Raw genomic sequence first — 26887 nt, forward strand, 5'->3', positions numbered from 1 at the left:
TAATCCTTCTCCTTCATTCAAAACTAATACACTGCTACAGGCTAGGTCTAGTGTCAGATTTTTGGTGTGCTAACCTAGAGCGTGGCAATGTGGTGGGGGCCAGACTAGAGGATTCATCTGCATCTGTTTGGTCTGAAGAAAAGTCAGATGGACCCTCCTCCACCACGAGAGTGGGCACTGCCCCGCTGCCCTGCAGCATAGACACCACCTTCTCATGGGAGCAGTTCCTAAAGCAAGGGGAACAAAAAGGAGAGACGATGGCTGTTAGCTGTATAATAGAAGGACTGAAGCAATGTGCACAAACCAGCAGAATCACTGTGTTATTATGTAATACTAAGATAAGTATTGAAATTGAAAAATTATGTAAGCAGACATACATAAAAACTACATTTAACAGGATTATATAATAAAAAATATTTTGTTTCAGTCTGCCCAGAAACACTGCTGCTGCTCTAAGACACCTTGCAAGCCACGAGAAGCTTCCCACACTTACTTCTATATTTTGGTACAATATGTGAGAGCATCTTGTTCTTTATGTGATGTACACAGACACTATGAATCCAAATATAAGCCCTGGTAATCACGTACTGCAAAGTTTTAACAAATACACGTTGTTGTTTTTTTTACCTTAAAGGTATGAGGACTGCAAAAATAATTGTTTCCATCATTATAACAAATATATCATTTTCCACATTGTTGCAGACGCTTTGTAAACACTAGACTGTAACGTCCAAATCTCTTGTACTTTCTTTTCCTCCTTCTTGCTGGCGAGCACCTCCCACTGTTTTCCTGATCACCTCCTACGGCTGCAGCAGCATGTTATCAGGGAGAGCAGCGAAATTATACATTGCCAATCAAATGAGTACATCAAGCAGCCTGGGAGATGCGCTGTGACTCTTCTTTCACATGGTTATCAGGGTGACAGGATAAGTAGTGCTGTTTCCTCACATGGAAATACTGTCTGATGTATTGCTTGGTATAGTGTATTTGCTGAGCTCGCACATGTACAGTTCAAATTCAGATTTCTTATGTGCACTCCCACACTCACTCACGAGAAGGAGAAGGTCAAGAAGTTGTCAAGTCTACAGAAGAACTACAGTGACTCCCACGAGGAAAGTTCAGTTTACATAAAGGCTGTGATCACGTTCATCAGCCCATGCGCGCATAGGGCACCTGCACACGTGTCAAGGTATGTGAAGGAGCGCTTCATTCACATACCCCTCAGGATGGGCTGTAAGAACCCATTTTTCCTGGAGATGTAATTACTTGAAAATGTGGAGCTCTGATTGTCAAATATCCAATAAAAAAGAGCTGAGTACTGTGCAAAAGTCTTGAACCACCAGTCATATTATCATATTTTGCTTAGAAAATGCGAATAGGTACATCATTTTGTTTGCACAGTTTTAATTAGCTTTAAAGTCAATATTTGGTATAACCACGTTTTTAATAAAATCCGACTTTACTTTTCGGTGCTCATTATTAGATCCCCTACTGCAGCTGTAAACATGACAGTCTCCACTGTGTTTTACAGATGGCTACAGACATTCACTCCAGCATCTTGCTTCTGACGTTCTCTACATACTGGCCAAAATCTGATCCAGACCTGTCAAATTTCATCACTCAGACCTGTTACCACTGCTTTTCAGACCAGTTCTTGTCTAATTTGGTATACTTCTGCATTTTCTCCCTGTTTCCCTTCCTTGAGAATGGCTTCTTGACAGCCACCTTTCTTATTATCTTATCTTATCTTATCTTTCCACTGAGAACCCTTCTGATTGGACATTATGTGTTTTTGTAACAGGCTGCTAGTAACAAAATATCTAAAGATACAATTTAAAATGGATTCTTTGCTTAGTGTAGACACAACACTGATTCATCCCTTCAGTTAGATGTTTTTTTTTAATGCTTGAATGACTCATAGGTCCGTGTTAAGTGGTTCAACATGAAAAAAGTCCCCAAGACCACAAAGAAAGTCTGGCTCATTGGCAGCAAAATATAAAGAATGAGGACTGACTCAAGGCTTTTGCTGAGGGCTGATAAAACGTGCTGGTGTAAAAAAAATGCTATCTTTGTGGGTTTTTCAAAACACTAAAAATTCTGCTCATATATAAAGATAACAGGCGATAGATAGTAACAGATATAGTTATGGTACACATCCCTGAACTAAATAATGACTCTAACGAAAACACTGCTGTACGTCCTGACATTGAACTTAATGCCAGAATTTAGCCTGAAAACGGTCACTGTGTAACAAATTTAACAGTAACACCATCATTCGTGCTGTGAGTTGTAGAAATGAAAGATTTCCTGTAAGGTCTTGACTCGTCTTATCTTGTGTTGACTGATCAATAAAGTTAGTGCTGCTGTGCAATATGTAAAAATGCAGGCAACTCCCTCAGAGTGGGGATACTCATATGGATCCTGCTGCTTTAGATCGTTTTATGAAACTCCAGGTAAATCAGAGGAAGAAATCCTGTAAACAGCTGAAAGCAATAAACACTGTTCTCTTACAGACAGCACTCAAGCATGTCTAGGGCTTTCTGTGTTTTCTTTGATATACATATGTTGATTTGCATCAAAGTAAAGAGTCTGATAACTAGACTTTAAATTGTGTGCCAAAAAAACTGTCTATTTAATGTGAGATTTGTTTGGGTAGTGATGAACAGTTACTAAAACCTATGGTCTTGCAGTGCACAGCTGAAGACACAGTCCACAAACTGTTTCTATGATGAAAATCTCATAAAATTCAGCACAGAAACTATGAGCGTCATGTGCTTGTGAAAATATCGAGGAGAATCTACGTCAGAAAAAAATCAGAAGGGTTATGTGTTTGTGATGGATTATCTGGCTCAGTGAGAGCTGTTTTTCAAACTGAGGCAGAATAAATGGCAGCAGATGGCTTCTGCTGGAGAAAGACAAGTGCTGATGTCTAAATATACTGTGTAAGGTCAAGAACTCGGGCAGCAGGGAAAGGCAAAATACTACAAACTACTACTGCTGCTAACAATAATTTCCATTAAAGACAAACCTCATGTCCAGTCCGTTGAGAAAGAGGATACGGTCGCCTGTTTTCAGTCCACATTCCTCGGCAGGACTATCTGAGAGGTCGACAAAGATGGCAGAAAATCAAACATCAATCAGAGACTGAAAAAACCCCCTGAAACCAATCCTTCCAGCTAACGAGGTGCACAGAACAGACGGGCACAACGGGGGGAGAGATGGTGACTAATGTGATGCTGTCAATCTGTGTATGAGAGCCAACAAAGCCCATCAACAAACAAGATGAGCTCCATGCTAAATCTTATTACGTAAGGAAACAGTGCTGTCAAAACAATCCCTGGCAGAATAAGTTCTGACTGCACTGTACCCATCGCCTCCTCATCTGTCAGCACACTGTGGATGAGGAGCTGTCATGTCATTTGTTTTTTTTTCTTGTTCTTTTGGATGCAGTAAAGTCTTAATGGGGAAACGGGGTTGTGGCTTCCGGGCTATCGGCAAAGAATCTGTGGTCAGATCACGATGAGAACTATGCCACCCACCTCCACAAGGGCCCACTGAGTCAGTCCGCTCTGGCTGTTTCAGCACATGTTGGTGGGGGATGATGGTGGGCGGGAGCAGTGCCGTCATCGTCAAACACACACACAACGCACACGCACACCGCCTTCCTCACCAAGGAACCTGGCAAATTCCCTCAGCAGTAGCTTCACAGCCTCCTTGTCTGCTAGTTTTGCTTCAAAAAGCAATAACTGTGAATTAAATAACCTTTTACTGCGGGAAACTTAAGAAAGTAATTATGAATATTTCACATAAGCTCTAAGTGGAAATTAGATTTAAAAGCTAGCTTTAATAAAACAAGCAAAAACCACCTGTGAGAGTCGTTCAGCCTTATAGTCACCCTATATGTTGATGCAAGTCTATAAAGGAAAAACATATTAAACCACGGCTGCTTGTAGAAATAGTCGACAATAAGAAAAAGAACAAATGGGAAATCAGCCTAATTGCATGTTTGGCCAGAGTTAGACAAGGAGATCAACAGCTAGGCTGGCTAGATTGCTATCAGGCATTTAACTGCCCACAAAACCCCAAGCTGACAGCTCTAAGATGACGTTTTCTGCATGGCTTAAATATTAACGATGAAACCTGTTGGTAAGTAAGCTCTAGAAGAGATGATTACCACAGCAAGCTGTTTTGTCTTGTCCTCAGTCCCAGAAGCATTTGAGTGCCCTTCATTGTAAGTATATGACACTAATATATTTGCAGTATGACTTGATGTACAAAGGATTTACTCCTCCACCCTATGACCAGTTAAACTGCACAGGAAGAGCAATAAACAGAATATAAAGTACATCTGTGCGGCACTGACTGACCACAGGTGTACCTGCTGCCGCACAGCACAGCCTGTTAGCATTTCACTAGTGAGTCAGATAAGTCCACTTCCGACAACACTCACAGTCTCTCACACACACAAACGCCTCCTGATCACCTTCGGCCCCGAGCGGCTGGCACCACAACAGCCTCACCCGCGTAAAATACATCTGCCCCCCTCACCGCCCACAACGCAGAACGGCGCACGAGTGAAAAGCCGCCACACAAAGAGAGGAGGCGTCAGTCAGGACTGCACTGTACTTGGTTTCATTATAGAAGCAGTACCTGGGATGACGGAGTCGATGCAGACGGGAGCGTGACCCCGCAGCGTGAAGCCAAAGTTCTTCTTCCCCCTGTAGACACGGACGATCCTGAGGAAGGGATGCAGGCAGGAAGTGAGATGAGCAGTTCATTCATTCGGATTTAGAGCTCTCTGAAAAACCTTCGTGACTAAATGTTTCTAACAACGAAAAGCTTTGTGCCTGTCTACTGGCCTTCAACTTTCAAAGAGGGTGACACAAACTCTACATGAAGCAGAGCGCATTCATGGCATTTATGTCCAAAGCATTTTTCCTTTGTTCTGAACACTTTCAGCCGACGCTCTCTGCTGAATCACATTTTCGAATTTCTTGTGTTTGCGTCAATCCATCCTCCAAAAGCAGCACCTTTAACCGACTTAAAAACTTTCAATTTGAGCAGTAACCAAAACCTGTAATTTATTTTTTGGGCTTTTTTGATTCCCTCATCACCCATTTAGCCAAAATCTGAACAGTCTAAAACGCAAACAAAGGAAGAAAAAGCTGGAAGTGGAAAATGTGTGGAATTTGTAAAAGTGATCAGTCAAACAAAATCGGACGAGCGAGTTCTCAGTGTTGCTCGTGACGTCATTTAACAGCATTGATGGCTGTGAATGAATGAATGGGAAGCCCAGCTGTCCCTGGAGTGAGCACTCACTCGCTGTTGTTTACAATCCTGCCTGCGCTTCGTTTTTGCTTTTGTCACTTCCTGTAAGTGGGAGTCTGAACAAGCACAGACGTGACCCTCTGTTTGCCTCGATCCAAGCTGACATTTTTCTAACGTAACCCAAATCAGTCCTGCTTGAATGCCAGACATTGTTTTTTGTTTCCGGCTTTAATAAAAAAAATTTGGGACATGTTCAGAATAGCTTTGACATTTTGCTGAATGCGGGGCTCCTCTCTCTCATTCACCCCAGTCGGAAGAATATGCGTCGGAAAACCTCCCGGTGTATCAAAGATGAGGCTCGTTCAGTCTATCCGTGGAGCGTTGCCATGGAGATAACTAAAGGCAACGCTGCTTTGGTATATAAACAGGAGGAAGGCAAAAAAGACAACAAGAGAAAAGAGACAAACCTATTCTTTGATAGCCGTGGTTATACGCTCTTATGTAAGCCAAGCTAAATGCAGAAAGGCACACTGGGTGCTGAATGTGGATTTGTGTGTGTGTTTGAGGGCTGAATAGAAAAAAAGAAGCATCAGCTCTGAGCACACTTGACAAACTAAGTGTCTGTGACTATCAGGCTGCTTGAGGCCTCTCCTCATTCCCTCCGGGCTACACCAGCAGAGCTTCATACACTTATGTATAATTTCACATGACCTCAGCTGAATGCACTCTGAAAAGGTATCAGTCAGTCTGCTGGTACATCAACAACCGTCACATTGTACACACACTATGCAGACAGCTACCACACTATAGTGCTTGATTTTGTGTATCAATAGTCAGTAGAACATTTTGTACAACAATACATCTGGGGGTGGATTTACCCGAAATGTTATGTCGACATCTCTCTCCACCTGTATCCCACTGGTCTATCGATCCCTTTCTCCATCTCCCTACCGAAATGTCACCATGTTTCTCGATCTATTTCTATCTCCCTGCCTTCAGCCATCTGTCTGTCATTGTTTCTTCACCTCTGCCAATCAGCTTTTGTGGTCGGTTTGTTTGTCTGGCAGGATTACTAATGAAGTTATGGACAGTTTGGCGCAACTTAGAAGCAACTAACTTTCACAGTCTATCTAGATCCACATCCAAAATCTAGTGTTTTTGAAGGTTTTTTTTGACAACTCCTTAGTATTGCCAGATAACTGGAAATGGGGAAAACTGGGGGACATTGTCCTGATGATGTCAGGAAACCTAAATAATCTCTTGGATTCAGAGGCTCACTTTAATTTATGCAGATTTTCAGTTTTCAGTTATGCAGTCTCTTGAATTCTCTCGTTCCTATATGTTTTATCTATATTTATTTCCTTCTGTCTATATTATTTCGTCTAGATATAGATATATAGACTGCATCTATATCATCACCTCATATCACTCTTTATCACTCCGTTTACCTGTATTCCCCATCTCTCTATTCTCATTGCCATCGATCTCCAGCTCTACATCTGTTTACTCCTTACTTCTGTTCGTCTCTTTTTCTGTTGATATCTATATCTATCTCTCTGTTCCCACCTCTAGCTCTGTCTCTCGCTCTCTCTCACTGCTCTATGCATATTTCCAGTTACTGTGGAGACACAACAGTGTTACACAACAGTCTTTTGGGTTTATTCAGTGCATGGAAGGCACCAGCAATGCAGCGCGACTTCTTACTGACACATGATGCCCCTTTAACACAATCAGCTCACTTCCTGCTGCATTGTGCCCGGCCTGTATGATCACATTTGTCATAAAGGGCCACATGTTTTTTAAGACCTCCTGTTGCTGAATACTCAAAGACCCCAGGATTTTATTAGTTAGCTCGCTACAGAGATTTACTGCCACAGTCCTGTGCTGCACCATGTCCACTGTGGTGTTATTAACTGGACAGTCGTGTAATCAAGTGTGTTAGTGGGTGGAGGAAAAGTGTCAAATGGTTAGGGGGGGGGGGGGGGGTCTACCCCATGTAGGATGGTTGCCAAGAAACAACCAAGAAGATGGTAGAAGATGGTTACAATGTGATGTTTTGTTAAATGAAACAAATACGCAGCTGTGTGTGAACATCTTCGTGCATGCACAGACTTGCTCTAAGTGCAGCTTTATAAAACTCTGAGGAAGAGGAGTTTTAGCACACGTTAACAGATAAAGCAGTCCCTGGATTCTGCTATAATTTTTAAAAGGGACTTCTCGGCTCTTGAATTATGAATTAACAGTTAACAACACTTAAAACAGAGCGAAAGGACTCGTGAAACCTGCTGTGTTTGATATGTGTGCTTACCTCTGATTGGGTCCAATGGGGGGATGCACGGGTATCCCTGAGACGGACTTCCTTAAGCCCCTGTCTCTCTCTGCTTCTCCCCTCCCTCCGGGTTCTCCTCCATCCCTTGGCACTGAGCTGGCCCGTTTGGACCCGCGGTGGCGGTCGGAGTGATCCTCGCTCCGACTGCGACGGATTCTGCCATGCGGCTCGCTGATGCTCTTGCTGCGGCAGAGTCGGTTGATCACGTTCTGGGAGACGGTGTCGTCGAAGCGCTGCCGGTGCTTCTTGGGAATGAAGATTCTGGCCAACATGGCAGCATATGAGGAAAACAAATTGGTTGGTGTTAACTGTTTTTCCATAAGAGTTCCTCTACAAAAAGCAAAGAGATGGGTAGAGGATGGATCTACATCACAGATCCACCTCGATCCATTTTAAAGACACAAATTCCACAATCACGACTCTGAGAGCGATGACAGCCAGTGTTGGAAGAGATTAAAAGTTATGATATACTTCAAACTCTACTGAGAAAATGTTCACAGTCCTAGTCGGCACAGATTCGGCTCAACAGGCTTCCATCTTCATGTCTCAGATCTGAAGAAAAGATGAAAAGGTTTTGACTGAATGGAGAGTCTTTCCCCTGACTGAAAAAGAAAAGAAGTTGAATTTGATGCAATCTTTCTCTGAGGAAATAGACGGTGAAGAAATCGTGGCGTCACTCACTGCTTGCTGGAGTCTTACTGCTGCAGCAGGGGTACCAGAGCCAGAATACAGCATGAGAAAAAGATGTGGGAGTGAGTGAGCAAGGGATTTCTCCTCTCTCTCTCTCTCTCCATACAGCAACTGATTCTCGGTCTTTCCTACACTTCCGTCTACACATCACCTACAACTGAGGCAGGAAGCTGTCATTTCATCCACCTAGGCCCTGACAAGGAAACGCAAAGTGTAACGCACTGGGATAAAATAGGAGCAGGGGCATCAATTACAGTGAAATACTGAGTTAAACTGTATGAAATCACAATGTTTTTTTATTTTGTAATCCAATGTGATTTCCTACTAAACACCTACTGTTTTCATTTAAATATCAATATACAGCTATGACATCGATAAAAGTTATTTTCCTGAAGTCTTACTTTGAGAAAAGTCAAACACTTGAAATGTTATGCTTGTAATATAACATTTTAAACATAAGCAGTCACAGTGACTGATATGTTATAGCAGCTGAACATTGGTAGGGTTAGTCGTCATCACTCATGAGTGATGAGTAACTATCCCCTGTGGAGCCTACAGTTGGTTGCTGGGGTGCTGAAGGGTTTCAAACAGTAGCCGTGCTGGCTTGTCAGATGGAGGGGTGGGACATGCAGCTGGCATCGAGAGTGGGAGCATTTATCTGGTTTATGCTGTAAAAACAATAAGACACATTGCAACAATCCAGAGGGGATGAATTCATTATTTTAACCGCTTACAAACGATGTATCTAACAATGGAATGTTTTTTACATAACCCTAGCCCTAATCCTAGCCAATCAGAATTGAGATTTAATGGTATTATTCTCCCAGAACAAAGAAAATAATCTAATAATCTAAAACTATACATCTGTTTTTCTCCCCCCAAAGAGTTAGGTTTTGCCTTTCTCTAGGGTTATGATCTATGACGACCGATATCGAAAGCTACATTATCCACACACAATAATAGAAATAAACATTGTGTAACACTTATGAATTAATGTGCATTTAATGAGGTATAAGTATTTGATCACATTTGTTACTTGGTGGAGTAACCATCCTTAGCAAGCACAGCTTTTAGATATTTCTTATAGCTATTGCTAGGTTTGAGCTAAGTTTTCAGATCTCCTCTTTCCTGATCTTCTCCAAATTCTTAATGCTACTTCACCTCGAGACTATGATGTGCTTCTTCTTCTCGAGGGACTCCTTTGTTGTCTTGGCATATGCTTTGGATCAGTGTCCTACTGGACCTGCCCATGATGCGTTTGTCGGGCCCCGGCTGAGTGAAGGAGATTCTTGTCCAAGATTTGTCCATCTTTCCAATTGAGCGATACAGTCATCGTGTAGCTTTGGCAGAAAAACATCCTCAGAGCACAAAGCTTGGGTCACATTCACCCTTCTCTTCACTCCAAACACAATGAGTGGATTGATACAAACCAAGTCAATTTTGTTCTCATGTAACCACATCACATTCTCAGAAGTCTCACCTGAATCATTCAGGTGTTTCTTTGGGGGTTTGTGTTCTTTTTTTTCTTTTTTCTTTTTACAAGTTTGTAAGAATTTGACAATTTTTGCTACGTAGCGTTACAGATACTTTTCGCTGGTACCGAAAACATGTAGAGGTTCTCTTGCTCGTCTTTCTGAGCAGACTGGGAACAAACTAAATATCAAAGAGGGGGATAAGAGTGAACTGTACATGCTGTTTCTTATGGAGTGCTGCAAACAATAGCAGTGACTAAGAGACAAAACAAAACAAGTCCCCACTCACCAGCAAACACACACACACACACACACACACACACACACACACACACACACACACACACCAGAAAACAACTATTCATTCAAAAGATTAGAACTGCTGCCAGGAGACAAGACAGCCACCCACACACACATACATGCACACACACTTTCTGGAACTATATTTCTTAAATGTAGATGATCTAACATTAAATGACTGATCATCAGGTTTTATGATATGCATAGCTCCAAAATAAAAAACAGTTGGAAAAGTCAATTATCCTAATATTAGGTATACAAAGTAAACAAAGTATCCAAGAAAACTGGAGTAACAGGAACCCCCCTCCCATGTTTATGTGGTTATTCCGATCATTTCTACCTTATAATAGCAGTTGAGCTTAGATTACATACTGAACACAGTGGGAGAAACAGCTCGCATGGCACCGTCCACTCGTTTAAAGTGGATTTTCTATTCATTTCCTTATTTTTTTTTTCATTAATAGATAATTACATGCTCATACATTTAGGGCGAGAGGTGGGGTACACCCTGGGCAGATCGCCAGTCTGTCACAGGGCTAACGCAGAGACACACAATCATTCACACCTATGTCAGTTAGATTGGATATTCTTAATATGGTGGTCATCACAGATACATACGTTTGTAGCTGTGAGCACAAAAGTTCCTTCAGCTTTTTCTTTACGAGGGGCAGAAAACTGAAATGTAGGGAGTGGGGTAGCTTTTTTTAGTAGATGAATTTAGGGATCCCTCAAAGTCCTTGTATAGAGTCTGACTGTTTGTCTATATAGATAGTTATTTATCCCCACATGAATTCGAGGAGATCTAATTCTATAAGTATGCTAAGGCTACTTTCAGGTTGTCACAGGAGGTTGTCACAGCAGATAGGCTCTGCCTTTTTGATTTGGCAGATTGTTTTAAGCTGATGCCCTTCCTTATGCAACTCCCAGGGGACTTTTGTCTCCCACCACTGGCAGGAATCTATCATTTGTTAGGTGAGTGTGTAAACCACTACACTGTGGAGCTACTCCTTTCAGTACACCAAACCAGCTCATGAGCGGTGAGAACTGGAAAAAACCCCAAAAGAAATCACGCCACCTCTGAGAATTTATTAGCACAAGCACATACTGCCACAAGAAGGCAGCAGCCTACACATCCTGAAAACAATGCATGCTGTATAAAGTCTATTAACACTACGCTTTTTCTTTACTTCTCAAGGACCACATGTGAAGGACATGTAGAAAATTCAAAGAGCACCAAAAACATTTGAAGTTAACATTTGATGATTGTTGGATCAGTGAGCTGAGGCCGGACACATATTTGCACAAACAACCATTTTGATTCCCACCTACACCAGCCTGTTGTGCTCTGACTGTCTGCTGCCGCTTATCTGCTGATCAGATGAATCAGTCATTAGCAGACGAGGCGCAGGGTCGGTGAAAAACAGCACCAGTCAAGCAATAAACCACGAACGCGCAAACAGAAAGGAGGGAGGAACAACAGCTACCACTGTTCATGTCCACGCGGAGCTAATTAAGCTGCAGCAACAATTCTGACAGCTAAATAAAGCAATTAGGACACTCGTTGGACAGAGAGAGAAGCAACTTCACAGCAGATGTGACTTTTCGCCAGCGTGCATTTAATTATCCATGGCTGCTGAAGTGCTTTATTAGGAGGTATTCAGGAAAATATGCAGCACCTTCAGCCCTGTTCTGTACTTGTAAGTGAGGCAAATAATGAAGACTCACTCACATCCAGAACCTACCGGTCACAGCTGCTGTTAACAACTTGTCAACTAATGAAGAGCTTGTTTTTGAAAAACCTGCCCAAAACATTTTCACTCTTTATAAGCTGTAGAAACAGGCCTGTAGAGATAACAATGATGTCATTAGAGCCTGAACCATTGTCCTTCTGGCCAGTGGTGGTATTTGACACTGTAATAACTACAAAACAGCAGCTGATGCTGACAACCAGTATAAACCCATCAGGCACATTTCAGCGGCAGTCTTTAATGACAGCAGCCGCCTCCAGCAGGAGACGCCACAATCTTCCAAGGTCACAAATAACAACACCAAAAGCATCTACTGCCAACGTCCCACTGCAGCTATAGGTGTGGTGTTTGTGCCCCAACCTGTCACAGCTGTTTTGCCAGCATGCACAGGGAGTACACAATCTTATACTAAAGGTAAAATAACTATTTAAGTAGTCTTCAGGAGTAATTTTCCAGGCCTCTTGAAGGACTTTTTGGATGTTTGCTGCTTTCTGATCTCTTCTCTATGTCAAGATGATCCCACACTGCTTCATTAATGCTCAGGTACAGGCTCTGAGGAGGTCAATCCATGACTGATACTCTTCCGCTGCGTGTTTTTCTATCCAGGTACGGTTTTACTGCATTGGTAGTGTTTTCTGGGAGCACTGTCATTGTCAAAGATGGTGCTGGGAAGGGCACGCTCTACTCCATCCGCCAACCAACATCTCTAGGCAGGCTCTCAGGTGGAACCCTCAAGGCGAAAGAGAGGCTGCCCAAGAAACACCTGGAGATGAGACCTCGAGGCAGAAGTAAAAAAGATGGAGCCAACTAGAAAGAATGGCTCAGGACAGAAATCTCTGGAGATCTATCTTTGGCTGCCCTTACCCTGGCAGGGGTGATAGACAGTAGTCGTAGTAGTCATGCTGAAAAATGAAGCTGTTTCCAGACACCTTTCAGATTGCATTGCATGATCTGAAGGCATTTTTTTGCATTCATAATTCCATCAATTTTAACATGAGCTCCAACAATACTGGCTGAAATGCAGCCCCAAACCATGACACAGCCTCCACCATGTTTTACAGATGGGTGTACCCAGGGGTAGGCAACTCCAGGCCTCAAATGCCGGTGTCCTGCAGGTTTTAGGTGTGTGCTTGAACCAACACAGCAGGTTCAAATTATTAAATTACCTCCTCAACATCTCTTGAAGTTCCCCAGAGGCCTGATAATGAACTAATCATTTGATTCAGGTGTGTTGACCCAGAGTGAGATCTAAAACCTGCAGGACACTGGCACTCGAGGCCTGGAGTTGCCTACCCTTGGTATAGACATTCAGCGTTCCTCTCTCCGTACATCCAGTATTAATGATCTGAAGGAATTTGTCAAGATTTTTGCACAAAAATACACACCAAGATACAACTGTTTTAAACTAAATGGGCAGGCCATGTGGGGCCTTGGTAATTCAAACAATTAGCATCTTTTTTCTAGATGCTTCTGTACAAATGCATAAAGAATTCAGACATTTCCAACTTGGTCCAGTGGTTACCTTGCAAAATTTCCCAGGAAAATCGAACCACAACTCCCATTTAAACTGGAGGTTTCTTCCTGTAAGAAGGGACTTTTTACTTCCCACTGTCACCAAGTGCTTGCTCACAGTCTGACTGTTGGAGTTTTTGTGCAGTCTTTACCTCACAATATTAAGCACCTTGAAGCGACTGTTGTTGTCATTTAGCACCACATAAAAAAAAACTGAATTGAATCGGGAAAAAATTATTTTTTTTCCCGATTTCAAGGGTGTCACAGAACACATAAGAATAGAGTGATCAGATGAAATCAGCAAAACAAATATTGTACTTCTGACAGCGACATATGTGAAATTTTAAGTGTCAGCTCCTTCCTATAAGCTCTTTGGTCTTTGGTCAGCTGATAGCTGATGCTGTGGAGAAAATGACACTGACTGTGTCATGGCGATGATATCATGTTGTCACTGTGCCTGTGTGGATGCATGTTAACAAGCTAACTGGGAGTTTTAAATTGACTATAGGTGTGACTGCGAGTGTGAATGACTGATTCGTCTCTTTGTTACCCCTCTTTGTAACGGACTGCCCTGAATCTCGCCCAATGACAGCTGACACAAGCTCCAGTCTAGGTTAAAAAAAGTGGATGGATGGATACTAATTCGCTAAATCGTTAAAACGCTAACAAGCTGCATTATGGGAAATGTGAAATACAAGGTTTAGAGTATGTGAACCATAAAAGTCAGGATTACCTAAGCTCTACTGTATAAGCTTTGAGGTTTTTCCAACATTGCTAAACAACATAGTTTACAGGTGTAATTTTGCACCCATCTGAAACCACACCCAAAAGTGATGTCAAAGTCCACAGGCATGCCTGAGAGTACACTCCCCCATCATCACAGCAAAGTGGGAAATTAAACAGCTGCAGATGCGCAAGATCAATGTTTTCTGGGTGTTTTGAGGTACAGGGCAAAATATTCACAGAAATAGTCTCACCAAAGAAGTTTAAATAAATATGACTTTTCAGAAATATTACTTTTTCCCCTCTAATATAACCTGCCATTTGCAGAAAACTGCACAATCGTGCTTCCAAAAATGTCTTAATCATCAGCCAGGCTCCAGGTTTAGCAACATTATTTTTAAAGGCTTAAAAATCCACATGCTGCAACTTTAAGCGACCTGCCATCCTACACCATTTGTTAAATCTTCTTTGAGGTTTTTTCCTATCTCTTGTTTTAGAGAAGCTTTTAAGCGCTGGTGTGTACCGTCTCTTTGAAACAAATCTGCTCAGTTAAAGATATAGGACACATATTCTTAGCCCGCTGTCACTGTCTCTGCAGACTTTGATCAGGCTGAGGTGTGGATGTATCTGCAGCCTGAGACAGTGTTGCCTGAGCACAGACTACTGGCTACAATAAGCAGACTCCCTAGATATAAATAAATGTTCTCTTAGTGCCGTAGGTGTAGCAGCCCACACAGCCCTTCTCTGCTCTCTGTGCCCGCCTGCTATTTGCCATTTATTCACATCACAGCACTATTATGCCCTCCCATCTCTCACACAGAGATGTGGTACCTGTCTACGCAAGGCTAATCTCTGTTGGTGTGTAGCTGTGGCTATTAGCATCTTTTTATATATATGCAGCTGTTTACCCACCATATAAACACAGCTATCTGTTGCAAACAACAACAACATAATCAAAAGAAGTTTTCCGCGTCAACTCTTGGAAACTAAATGAGCGCTCTGATTTGACCTCATTTATAAAGAACGGAGATCTATAATTATCTGAAGGAGGGTTGTGGAGGAGGAAGCAAGCTGGGAGGAAGGGACAGATTTCTCAGAAGGGAGGAATGACAAGCAGAAAACTACAAAGACCTCATTTCATTTTGAGTGTCCAGATGTGACTCTGATGCAGAGAAGGAAGTTTGGTGCAAAGCCTAAATACATATAGGTTGGATAAGTAAGATGGGCAGATGATGTGATCTGTTAAAGTTAGCAGAGCATCTGCCCTTCTGACCTTTTGAGGGAAGATCATTAAAAACACTGCAGTTTAAAATTAAAGTGTTGCAATCAAACTATGACCACAGTGATGAAAGAAATAGCAATTCCAGATAATTAATATAACATAAATTATTTACAAGGGATATACACTCACCAGCCACTTTATTAGGTATGCCTGTTCAGCTGCTTATAAATAAATACCCAATCAGCCAATCACATGGTAGGAACTCATTACATTTAGGAATGTAGAAATATATTGAATAAGGAACAAATTAGGACATTAGGAAGTAAACTTAGTCTTTGTCATCTTATAAAAACAAAGAGTCTATCTTGGACAATCACTCTAGCACCTCTGCGAGGCTGTTCCTGAGCAGAAATCGCGCTTTAATATCCTCTCACGCTCGAGGTGACGGCGCTAACGCACTAATTCAGCAGGTTCGTGGTAGCATATGTCCGCTATCCAGATAGTGTGTTTGCCATCAAACTGACTGGATAGTCTGAACATAAAAAAGTGAGTGATGATTCAGAGCACAGAAAATAAATGTTGTAAAAGGATCAGAAACTTAATTTAACTTATAATTTCCACGAGGCAAAAAAAAAAACACACAAAAAGGAAAAAGGCTGCTAGAAAAAAGGCCGTATTTAAAAATACTGCAGAATCCCCCAGAGCCTGCAAGCTGTGCATAAAGGACAAGGCTCAGAAATGCATGAAGACTAATACTCACTGTTCTAGTCGCACAGAAATGCTATCGTGATACACAACGTGGTTCAGAAAAATGCGTGACACTTGTTCATTGATGATCTGGGTTTGCCGTGATTAACAAGGCTGGCCCTGTCAGGGGCCTCAGGGGTCTTATAAAGGCCATCTGCAATGTATGCAGTTCTTAACTGATTATTTCTTTCATGCAAAGAAAACTCTTTCTTTGGTGCCTTTCAGAGGACTTCCTGCATGATACTGAACCATCGCCCTGCTACAGAAGACCACAGAGACACCAAAGACTCGGGTACTATGTTAAAGAGACTTGAAAGACCACCATCATTCCTTTTTAACCTGTGGAGAATCTGTGAAGCAATCACACTCAGAAAATCTAAAGGTCAGACAGTATACCCTGAGGCAGCTGCTTGCTTGGAAGGCAACTGTCATCCTCAGCTGGATGGTGGTTGAAGTGATATCAAAGAAGTTCATTTAGCGAGAAAAGCTTTCTCTAAACTGAAGAACATTCTGTCATAAAAAAATATAACAGACATCTGTTCATTACGATCACCTGGATCTCTCCAAATAATCAAATGCCATCTGCATTTTGTTTTGTCCCGCAGCTATTTTCATACTATAACATATTTATTGAGTATCGATCTTCTCCGGCAGACTGTTCTGGAGGAACAAACGCATTCTGCAAGTGCTTAATCATTTGGAACAAGGTTTACACTAATAGAAGGAGGCAACTTGTTCCACTCTTGACTGTACCCACTTTGTACTTTGTGTTCACTTCATTGAAGACGCTGTACAAGGCTCCTGTGAGGAGCTTTTTTTTTTTTCATGTACAGAGTACAGTGCAGCAGTAGCTCGGGAATCGTTAGAAACAAGCTCCAGCCTCTGATTCCTGCAGTCAGAACTAAACACCATCATTATCAGCACCACTAACAAAGCAAGATTTGTGCTCAGTGTGCAGCATGATGAGGCAGACTACTGCCTGCGACCACATCTGGATAATTGTTTTTAATGTCTGAATGGCTACAAATGAGAGATTTTTTGACTGATGTATACATTTAGCCGTTAAAAAAATAATAAACAACATAATAAATATTTTCAACTGATTATTTACATAATCTCAGAGTCAAAACGATGGTCCAATTCTAGCACACAGACATTAACTGAACCACACCCTCTGCTCATACATGTGAAAAGAGAGTACACCTTAAAAGCAGAGACTTAGTGATCCTAAGAACACCCAGTCACTTCATACACAGACACGAAAGCGTTGCATTGTTAACTGTGTTGTTAACCACAAACAGTTTTTATCAACCCAAGTGAGACTGCATTACATCAAACTATATGAATAAACTGCCAATGGTCCAAATGAGCTTTGTTATCCCCGAAATCAGGGGGATAATGAATTTAAAATCTATCAAACATCAGCAGCAGCTGCAGCAGCAGCCTGTCCTATACTTTAAGGACTGCATTAAACATCCACTCAAGCTCTCACATTATTACACCTGCACAGCCACCAGCAGATGGGAGGTGATAAAAATTCACAACGTCTGCAAAAACACACAAAGAAGCCACATTTCACACAACACTGGAGAATATCAGCAATGAGAGGAGGATATACTCACCCCAGGCAGTTCATTGCTTTAGCTGTCAGCCATAGCTCAATAATCAGCTAAACGTCTGCACAAGTCTAAAAGCAGCAGTGAGCAGAATACTGGGCTCGTGCACTGCTCCTGAGCTGCTCCTCTGTGGGGGATAAAAGGTCTTCTGGGACCTCGGTGCGGCCAGGAGGCCGTCTTCACCAAGTGTCAAGAAAAAAATGGTCACCGCACAGAGAAAGCAGGGAAACAGTCTGAGCGGTATAATGAGAGGACAATCTATCAGTGCTAAACACAAACACCCCTTAAGAGAGAGGGAGAGTGAGGTAAGAGAGCTGGGAGACGGGCAAGGATGGAAGTCCACAGAGAGATGCTATTAATGCTGGTATCGGTCCTTGTAGCAGATAGGAGTGTCCCTCATTGCACAAATACCAACTCTCAGCTTTGGATTATTCATGCCTAATTGAAGGCACTAAAAATCTTGTTGCCTATCTCAGCAGTGACCTCATACAAATGGAAACCCTTCTTACGGTATATTAATATCACGAAAGAGAGTTGAAAGTGGTGTAGTAGTACTGGAGGAAGGAAGCCAGCGTAGTAACAGAATAAAAGCTTCAATTGGCTGGACTTGTGGATGGAGAGGAATCTGTGGACACACTGTCTGGGGATTTATTTTGGCACACAGACAGCCCATAACTAAAGAGTTGTTCACATTTGGTTACCTGGCACAATTCTGTCTGGTAGAAAGCCACCTCCACGCATCTTCAAAAAAGAAAAAAAAACCTGCTGGATGTAGCTCCAGATTTTATTTTAATTTTTTTTTTATTTGAAAGGGCTGCAGAGACAGAGAGAGCAGCATGGCTACCAGTAGTTCCACGAAGCGAGTACTCTACTAAATCTGTGAGTGGCTCATCATCACAGGCACCTCCATGCAGTGAATGCAGAACATTTTGCCAATCCTCATTTCCCCCCTAAAACTCTAAGCTCCCAGTTATAGACCCGTCCTTGTCAGTTTAGTCTCTCAGTTTCTCTTTAAATGAAAGTTTAAGAAACTCGGGTGGGTCACTGTGGATTTACCATGTGTTGCAGATGGAACCCACACATTTCTCTAATCTGCAACCAAATGTGCAGGAAAATCCAGTTTACAGTCATCATGAATTCAATCCATGCAGATTATTTCAGTCTCACTAGGACCAAACACGTGCAAATCTCTGTGATGCAACACAAAGAGATGGCCTAGTATGGTAGCGTACTTTAGAGAGCATTTGACGTTTACAGCTCACTCACAAATTGCTTGCATTGTTTGCATCTTTTTGCATCTTCTCCAATGAAGACTAATCTACTTCCTACCTGTGCAATGTGAGCTCAAACCTCTGTCCCCTACCTGATGCTGGAGATGAGCTGTCGATGTTCGTCAGTGGTGAGTATGTCCGGCAGGACAGAAGCTAACCACTCAACTTTCTTCTCTGCGGCGTACTGCTTCAGCACAGCAAAGAGTCTCTCTTTCACTTCGGGATCGTCACCTAAAATCTGGTCGACCTGTTGGAGATTCAAAAGAGGGTAGCTTCTGGTAGAGAGGAGGGTAGTCAGTAAAAGAGGAAAAGCTATGACCTCACTGTTTTTAGCATAGTACCAAACAGAAGTATTTATTTTTGTGTATATTTTATGCTGTAATTTTCATTTCTCTTGTCATTATTTAACCAAAAAGCAGCGTATGAAAAACTAGTACACCCCATGATTCAGTAGCTTGTAGAACCACCTTTAGTAGCAATAAGTTGAAGTAATCATTTACTGTATGATTATCGTTGTGGCATTCATTCATGCATAGCTCTGTTAACTACAGCACTTTTCAGCCAAGATTTTGTAGAGTAAGGGAGATCATTGTTTTTTTGCATGACCCAGTTTGAGACAAGTTTTAGGTGCTGGACAGATGGCCTCACCTTTGACTCTAGAACACTTGTGCTATACAAAGTTCATGGTTGACTCAGTGATTGCAAAGTACGTAGGTCCTGTAGCTGCAAAATAGGCCCAAACCATCACCTGTCCATCACCGTGTTTTGCAGTTGGTATGTGGTGTTTGTACCAATATGTTGTGTTTGTGACGCTATACATTATAGCCAAACATCTCCACTTTGGTCTCTTCTGTCCAAAGCACATTTTTCCAGAAGTCTTATGGTTTGTTGCAGGAGTACTGACAGGGACAAGAAAGCAAGCCTTCAGCTTTCAGGCCAGTCTTCTGTGGAACCAGCTCCAAGTTTGGATTCAGGAGACAGACACAGTCTCTGCTTTTAAGATTAGGTTTGAAACATAGTTAGACTTTGATCATAAACCCTCCCTTAGTTATACTGCAGTAAGCCTAGGCTACTGCAGGCTTCACTGGGTGTTTCTTCTTCACTCACCTTTTTCACTCACTCTGTGTTTATACACTTCTTTGCATTTAATTACTAGTTACTATGAAGTTCTGGCTCTTTTCCACAATGTGTCTTTTGTCCTGACTCCCTCCACTGAACCCCAACTGGTGCTGGGAGATTTTCCTGTTAAATGGAAGTTTTTCCTTCCCACTGTTGCCAAGTGCTTGCTTATAGGGGAATCAGATTGTTGGAGTTTTCTCTGTATTATTGTGGGGTCTTTACCTTACAATGTAAAGCTTCTTGAGGCAACTGTTGTTGAGATTTGGCGCTAAAGTGAAATTGAATTCAAATGCAACTTTGCAAACTTAAACCATGCTGCCATGTTCTTTTTAGAGACAAGAGGTTTACTCCTCGCAACCCTTCCAAACAAGTCACATTTGTTCAGTCTTAAGTTTAAGATTTAACATGATAAGTGAACCCCGAAGAGTCTGAGATTCCTCTGACCTTGGGGTAAATTTACTGGGATGTCCAATCCTGGGAACTGGCAACTGTCCTGAATGTTCTGTACTTTTGAACAATCTTTCTCACTGTAGAATTATGTACTTCAAATGCAATGGCCTTATAACCCCTCACAGACTAATGGGTAGCAGCAATTTCTTCTGTTGAGCACCACATTTCACACAACTAGAGCATTCAGGTGTGTTATAACAGACAAGCTACCAAATCTTTTGCTTTTATAGAGGTGTTCATTCTTGCTGATGACTATTTACATCTTTATACTTAGTGAAGCAGTAGAGTACTTAGTTTTTCACACACTGATTCTGGATTTGTTTTTCTTAAACTAATAACAGCATGGTGTAATATTTTATGTGCTGCTTTTTTATTTTAAGTTATGTTTAAATAATTTGATAACCTGGTACAAACCAGAATAATATTTTCATAGTGACCTGACACATAAAGCCTTCAAATTGAAAGAGGGTGTGTTTTCTTTTCCACATGACTGTAAACAGAACGTTGTTGAATTTTGAGTGATTTTATAGAGTTACTATCTGGCCTGTCATAAGAAGGTGGATAACTATAGACTTTCATTCATTCTGGTCTCAAAAACATGTCGACATTCTACATTCGATTACATTAAATATTCATGAAATAGGCACTAAAAACACATACAACTTAAAATTTAAAAAACAAACATTGTTACATGACATCCCCGACCTCATCTGAAGTGTGTACAATTGATTAGTATATATATAAAATGTTGGCAAGTATATAAAAGTAATCCCTTTTAACCCAAAGCTCATATTCTGTTGAGCACCAGGCTTCTCTGATCTTTGACTGTCTAAAGCACTCTGATGATACAAATTTCTTTATATGGTTATCTGCAGTAAGCACACAATATACAGACAGTACAGCTCAGAAGCACTGGGTGCTGCCCTTCATGTGGCTTCTGGAGGTTGGCCAATCATAAGAAAGACAGGTTTTAGTAAGGGAAACCTTGAAAATAAAGGCGCTTGTTTCAGACACGGGACAAATTGAGGGACTTAAGGTTAAATAAGGATTTTATTTTAACCATGAATCATGCAAAATTATTCCAGTAGAGGCACAGAAGAAATAAACAGCAACCATAATAGGTCCTTAAATTCATATAAGGTTTTGCAAAACTCTGCTTGGTGCACAGAAATACTTGTTTATTTTTTTGTCAAATAAGCCCTGCCCTCTCCAAAACAGTTGCATGGGAACAAAAAAAACAGCTTAGGCAGAGAATGTTGTCTTTAATTAGAAAATACCTTTTAATGCGAAACCTACCTTCCTGTTGAACTCCAGAGCCTTGTGTTTGCGGTCCAGTCTCGCCCCCTCTCCACCCATCTGACTGTCCTCTATGCTGATGCTCCATTTGTGCCTTGGCCCAAGGCACAGCACTCCCAGGCGGAGTGTCCTCCCCTGGGATGCCTTGATTAGTGCTGCAGCCATCTCGTGCTGCCTGACTGGGATACCGTTCACTTCCATGACATAATCCCCAGCCCTCAGGCCTGCACGGCCAGCTGGAGAACAAGGAGAGCAGTCCTCCACCAGTAGGGGGCAGTCTCCCACAATGGTAAACCCAAAACGACCATCTGGACCTGGCGTGATGTCCATCTGTACGAGACATTTGCCTCAGTGTTTGACCACAGAACATATCCCCCAACAGGTATCCACAATAGTGCAGATCTACTGCTTACTATATTATGACATGCATTTCCACACCCATTAACCTACGCATGCAGTATAGATCTGAAGGATTTGAGAGCTGCATGACCTGCTGTATGCGGGACACCACTCCAATGCTGGGAGGGATGTTCTTCTGAGTCTGGGCGATGGCGATGACAGCTTGAGGACCTAGCGTCGACACATTGTGGCCTTCGATCTCCAGGACCTGGTCCCCTGCCTGCAACCCTGCCAGGTGGGCACTGCTGCCTTCCTCCACTGACAAGATGTAGCTAGGTCCAGCCCCACCAAGGTGGAAGCCAAAATCCTCAGGCCAGCCCTGGTTGGATGTCGGCATGCTGAGGACTTTTAGAAACAGGGAGAAAAGGACAGTGAGGTTTGCTTCAATATGGAGTCTCGTGGTACTTAAAAATACTTACCCACTGTAGCCAGTGGATTCAAGTTCAGCGACATCGCAAGAAAACTCTATGATACAGTCTTTTGTTTTAAAGATATTCAGTTTGTTCTCTGTCTCCTTCCCTGTCTTAGCTGTACATCAAGTGTGGCTCTGTAACCCTCTATGCTGAACCATGACACACTCAGCAGTCCCTGACCTGGTTCATAAACTCTTTCACAGCCAATCAAATTAAAGCATTGAAAGATTGTGACCTTAATTAGCTCAGGAGACAGAAGTTCCTCTTGCTATTTTTTGCACTCAGAGCACATGCATGTCTCTCCTGTCGAACGGTAATTGAATGGAAAAGCAATAACGCGACAGAGCACACCACTGGCTGCATGGATGAACAGGTAAGAGGTTGAATAACAGGATTATTTCCAACCAAATGGGAAAATAGCAGGAAATATAAGGCTTTCAGAACCACCTCTAATGGAACAAGTACAAATTTCACAGCAATGAATTGCTATAAACCCTGTAGCTCAGCTGTAGGCTAATGATGTGCTGCACAGCTTTCCAAAAGCCACAGCGCAGCAGAATTCACAGAGCTGACGAAGACGAAGGTTATAAAGACTTACAGAAATCTTTGGCTGGATACCGAGAGCCCCGTTTGCTCTGGCGGAAAGAGTATCTGCCCTTTTTGTTTTGCAAAAATTTCTTCATCTTGAATGTCAGATACCCAGTGGCCTGCTAGGAGGCTGTTATCCAGTCTTCTCAAGTATAGTGTTTTTAAAAAAATAATATCCCCACCACCCACAACCCAAAGTCAAAGAGAAAAGGTGACAAACTCAAAATACTGCCCCATTCCTCCTCCCTGAAACCACAGCAGTCTCCTCATGAGCAAAGGGTGAGTGTGCATGAAAAGCAAGTGCAGTCTCTTCCTGTGAGTATGTCAAGGAGTTGGTCCTGCATCTCATCCCTGATTCATCCTAGGGCCAGCCTGCTTGCACAGTGTTAATCAGAAAACTGGGACACGTGCACCCGCGCACCTCGGTTCCTTGATAATTCTCTCTCCAAAAAGGGTATTGTAAGGCCTCATTTTTCTATAAATACACCCATGTGTCTTTTCTTCCTCCCCCTCCTCTCTTGGCAAGGTGGCTCTCCGTGGGACCGCTCCTGGCCCAGAATCACTCTGCGTCGATGCGAGAAAGCCCGAGGAGCTCTAATTGGAGCGTCTGCATGCCTGTGATTCTCTGCGTACTCTGAAATGGTCGGTCCATTGATAAGGAGCGGGGGCAATTTAAGACTTTAGCCTGTGGGATTAGTGGGATTATCAGCTGAATCTGCTCTCCTCCACCCCCCCTTGTTATTAATACTGTAGGAACACATGCTCCCCTCCCGTATTAGATATTTAGAGTGCCTCTATTGAAGTTTATTTTAGCACTGTGCACACTTTTAGACGTGTATTTATGATGAAATAGGCTAAATGCTGCTCTAGTTCAATTCAATTCAATTGTATTTATATAGAGCCAGATCAGAGCTGAAAACTAAAACTTAAAACTGAAAATTTATGGCGTCAGTGTGCTGATTAAAAATTAGACGGTGGATTTATCAGCAGATATCAGCTATTTGCCAACATATCAATATCAACATCAAGAAGGAAAAACCCTTCAACCATGCTATGGGTGCTGATGTTGTGCTCTGCAACTTCCCTGTTGGCAACACACGTTTACCAGCAGAGTCGAGCAGAGCATGAAGATCTTGTTGTGACGGTAAAACATGACTATTTTTTAAACTGCAATGCTTTATCTTCTTAGTAAGGACTAATGAATCAATACACATAACAATTGCTAATCCATTTATGTATGTGCGTCTGAAAGAAAAAAAACATATCAGCCAATATATCAGATTTTTTAAATCACCAAATGTTGGCATAGGTCTTAAAAATCCTATATCGAGCAGACTCTAAGCTGCACGTGTGACTATCTGCTTATATCCTTGAACTGAAGCTCACATCAAGTTTTACTTTTACAGTATTACACGTATTTTTTAACTGACATGCATAACAGCTGGAGAGGAAGCTGAGGAAGCGCGCAGGTGGGCTTATTGGAGTGTAAACTGTCATTAGTGCCAAAGCGCACAATAAGGAACAAACAGTTCAGTGCAAACTGAATAATTAAACACAAATGACTGCATCTCCAAACACACTTTTCACTTCAATCAAACTCTCCTCTTACACTTACAGTCTTAAAGACGATTGAGTCGTCTATGACAAGATGCGTGACAGAAAAACTTTAAACCACCTGAAACAATTTATCTTTTGACAAAGAAAATTGTCATTTCAGGTATAAAGCTGTAATTTTGATTTCAAACTGTAACAGCAGATACGCTCGTGGCACTGTAACTTGATTTATCCGACATAAGAGACAATAAAAAATGATTAAGGCCCCCAGCACAGCACATCCAAACATTCAGTACCTGTTTAAGCAGCATTCGGAGATGAGCCTGCGCAGCTCCCGAGTAATGCTCCCCTCTGCAGCTCTGTGAGCTGTAATATGAGTGTTGGGCCATGTCCGCAACAGTATCCACTGACTGGTGTCCTGTGGTGCCTTGATGCATTGTGTGGAGGACTGGATTGCAGAGACAAACAGCAAACAGTTAATGATTTTATTCAGGCACCAAAGTCAAACACTATAGGCCTATATTAACCTCGATGGCGGGTATCAGTCTATAATCAAACCAGATGACAGTAGCTGATATTTGTTTGTCATTGTCGGATCAATTTTTGAACAAAATACATGTTCAAAGCTAGTGTAATGAAGAGTTGAAAGACATTTCTTCATGTCTCTGGCACAAAGGGTGGGATAAAAGCATTGCTCACAGCACTGTAACTTGATTTATCTTATATAACAGTCAATAAAAGATGATTAAAGCACCAGCACAGCGCATCCAGGCATTCAATAAACAAAAGGAAGTTAACTGTTGTTATACTGAAATTATATATTTAAAATTCTCCTTTTTGAAGTTTGTGTGCTAACTTTTAGACAAAACCTTTTATGCTTCAATGCATGTTTTGAAGTCCCAAAAAAGAGAGAGAGAAAGTATAAAATACTCTAATTACTCACATGTATTTTGGACACAGGAAACAAAACATTACTGTTGATGCTATCTCACACTGGATTCCTCAGGTAGCAAAGCTCCAGACATCACCTCTCTCTTTCTTGAACTATAGAAACTGCAGGCAGAAATTCTCTCAATGAAATAGTGAATTAACCAGTAACACATTTAACAGTAAAATCAAGAGTAATGCATTTATAAAACACGTGTATTATTGGCTCTGGCAAAGGCCTCAAAACTTCCAGTTTATACACTGACCAGTCACTTCGTTAAGTACACCTTGGACACCCGTTTGCCTTCAGGGCTGCCTTCATTCTTTGTGGCACACATTCAATATTCCTCCCATGATCCAGCTAGAAGCAGCCATCGTAGAGAGATGCACATGGTTGGCAATAATACTCAGGTGGGATGTGGAATTTAAATTATGCCCATTTGGTAAAGGGGCCTAAAGTGTGCCAAAAAATGCCCCACACACCATTACACCAGCAGCAGCAGCAGCCTGAACCATTAACACAAAGCAGGATGAATCCCTGCTTCATGGTTTTTACTCCAAATTCCAACCTTAACAATTACATGTCAAAGCAGGCTCCAGGCAACATTTTTCCAGTCTTCTGTCCAAGTTTGGTGAGCCTGTGAGAATTCTAGCCTCAGTTTCTTGATCTTAGCTGAGATGGCACCTGGTGTGGTCGCTGCTGTAGCCCATTTTCTTCAAGTGTTGATGTGTTTTGAGTTTAGAGTAACTGTGATGAGTTATTTGAGTTTTTATTGCCTTCCTGTTAGCTTTTTCTTTGACATCTAGCATCAACAAGACATTTTCACCCAGAGAACTGATGCTCACCAGATATTGACTCTTTTTTGGTACCATCCTCTGGAAACCCTAGAGATGCTTGTGTGGTGGAAAATCACAGTCAACCAGCAGTTTCTGAAATGCTTGGACCAGCCTGTCCAGCCCCAACAGCAATGCCACATTCATAGTCACTTAAATCACCTTTCACCCTTTTCTGATGCTCAGTTTAGTGAACTTCAGCAGGTCGTCTTGGCTACGTCTGCATGGGTAAATGCACTGAGCTGCTGCCATAGGCTGATTTAACATCTGTGTTGACAATGTAGTAACCAGTGAGTGTATGTGGGTAGTGATGTGCATCATAGCTCTCTCTTCTTTTTTAAATAGAAGATGTTTAAGCAAACTTTAGAAATGTCTGAAGCCTGTTTTAGATATTGGGATGGGGATGTAA

At 41.9% G+C, this 26887-nt stretch overlaps 1 protein-coding gene across 2 annotated transcripts in view; it reads right to left on the minus strand.

Moving 5' to 3' along the window:
- grid2ipb (glutamate receptor, ionotropic, delta 2 (Grid2) interacting protein, b) overlaps window positions 1-23374 on the minus strand; it is a 37946-nt gene extending 14572 nt beyond the window's left edge. The window contains exons 1-8 of one of the 2 annotated variants that reach the window (XM_085465733.1): window positions 23174-23374; window positions 22254-22507; window positions 21764-22093; window positions 18991-19145; window positions 7577-7858; window positions 4651-4736; window positions 3029-3098; window positions 75-227 (exon numbers count right to left, since the gene is read on the minus strand). In XM_085465733.1, the coding sequence (XP_085321859.1) occupies window positions 75-227; window positions 3029-3098; window positions 4651-4736; window positions 7577-7858; window positions 18991-19145; window positions 21764-22093; window positions 22254-22507; window positions 23174-23258 (1415 nt within the window). In that variant the 5' untranslated portion in view covers window positions 23259-23374. Of the gene's footprint in view, window positions 1-74; window positions 228-3028; window positions 3099-4650; window positions 4737-7576; window positions 7859-18990; window positions 19146-21763; window positions 22094-22253; window positions 22508-23173 lie in introns of those variants that run through there. The other variant, XM_085465732.1, reaches the window with a different exon arrangement.
- Between the last annotated feature and the right edge of the window lie 3513 nt (window positions 23375-26887).

Source organism: Copadichromis virginalis, linkage group LG8 (genome assembly GCF_057382275.1).
Source record: "Copadichromis virginalis isolate Kocher_CV1m ecotype Utaka linkage group LG8, C_Virginalis_male_GT1.1, whole genome shotgun sequence".
Taxonomy (NCBI): domain Eukaryota; kingdom Metazoa; phylum Chordata; class Actinopteri; order Cichliformes; family Cichlidae; genus Copadichromis; species Copadichromis virginalis.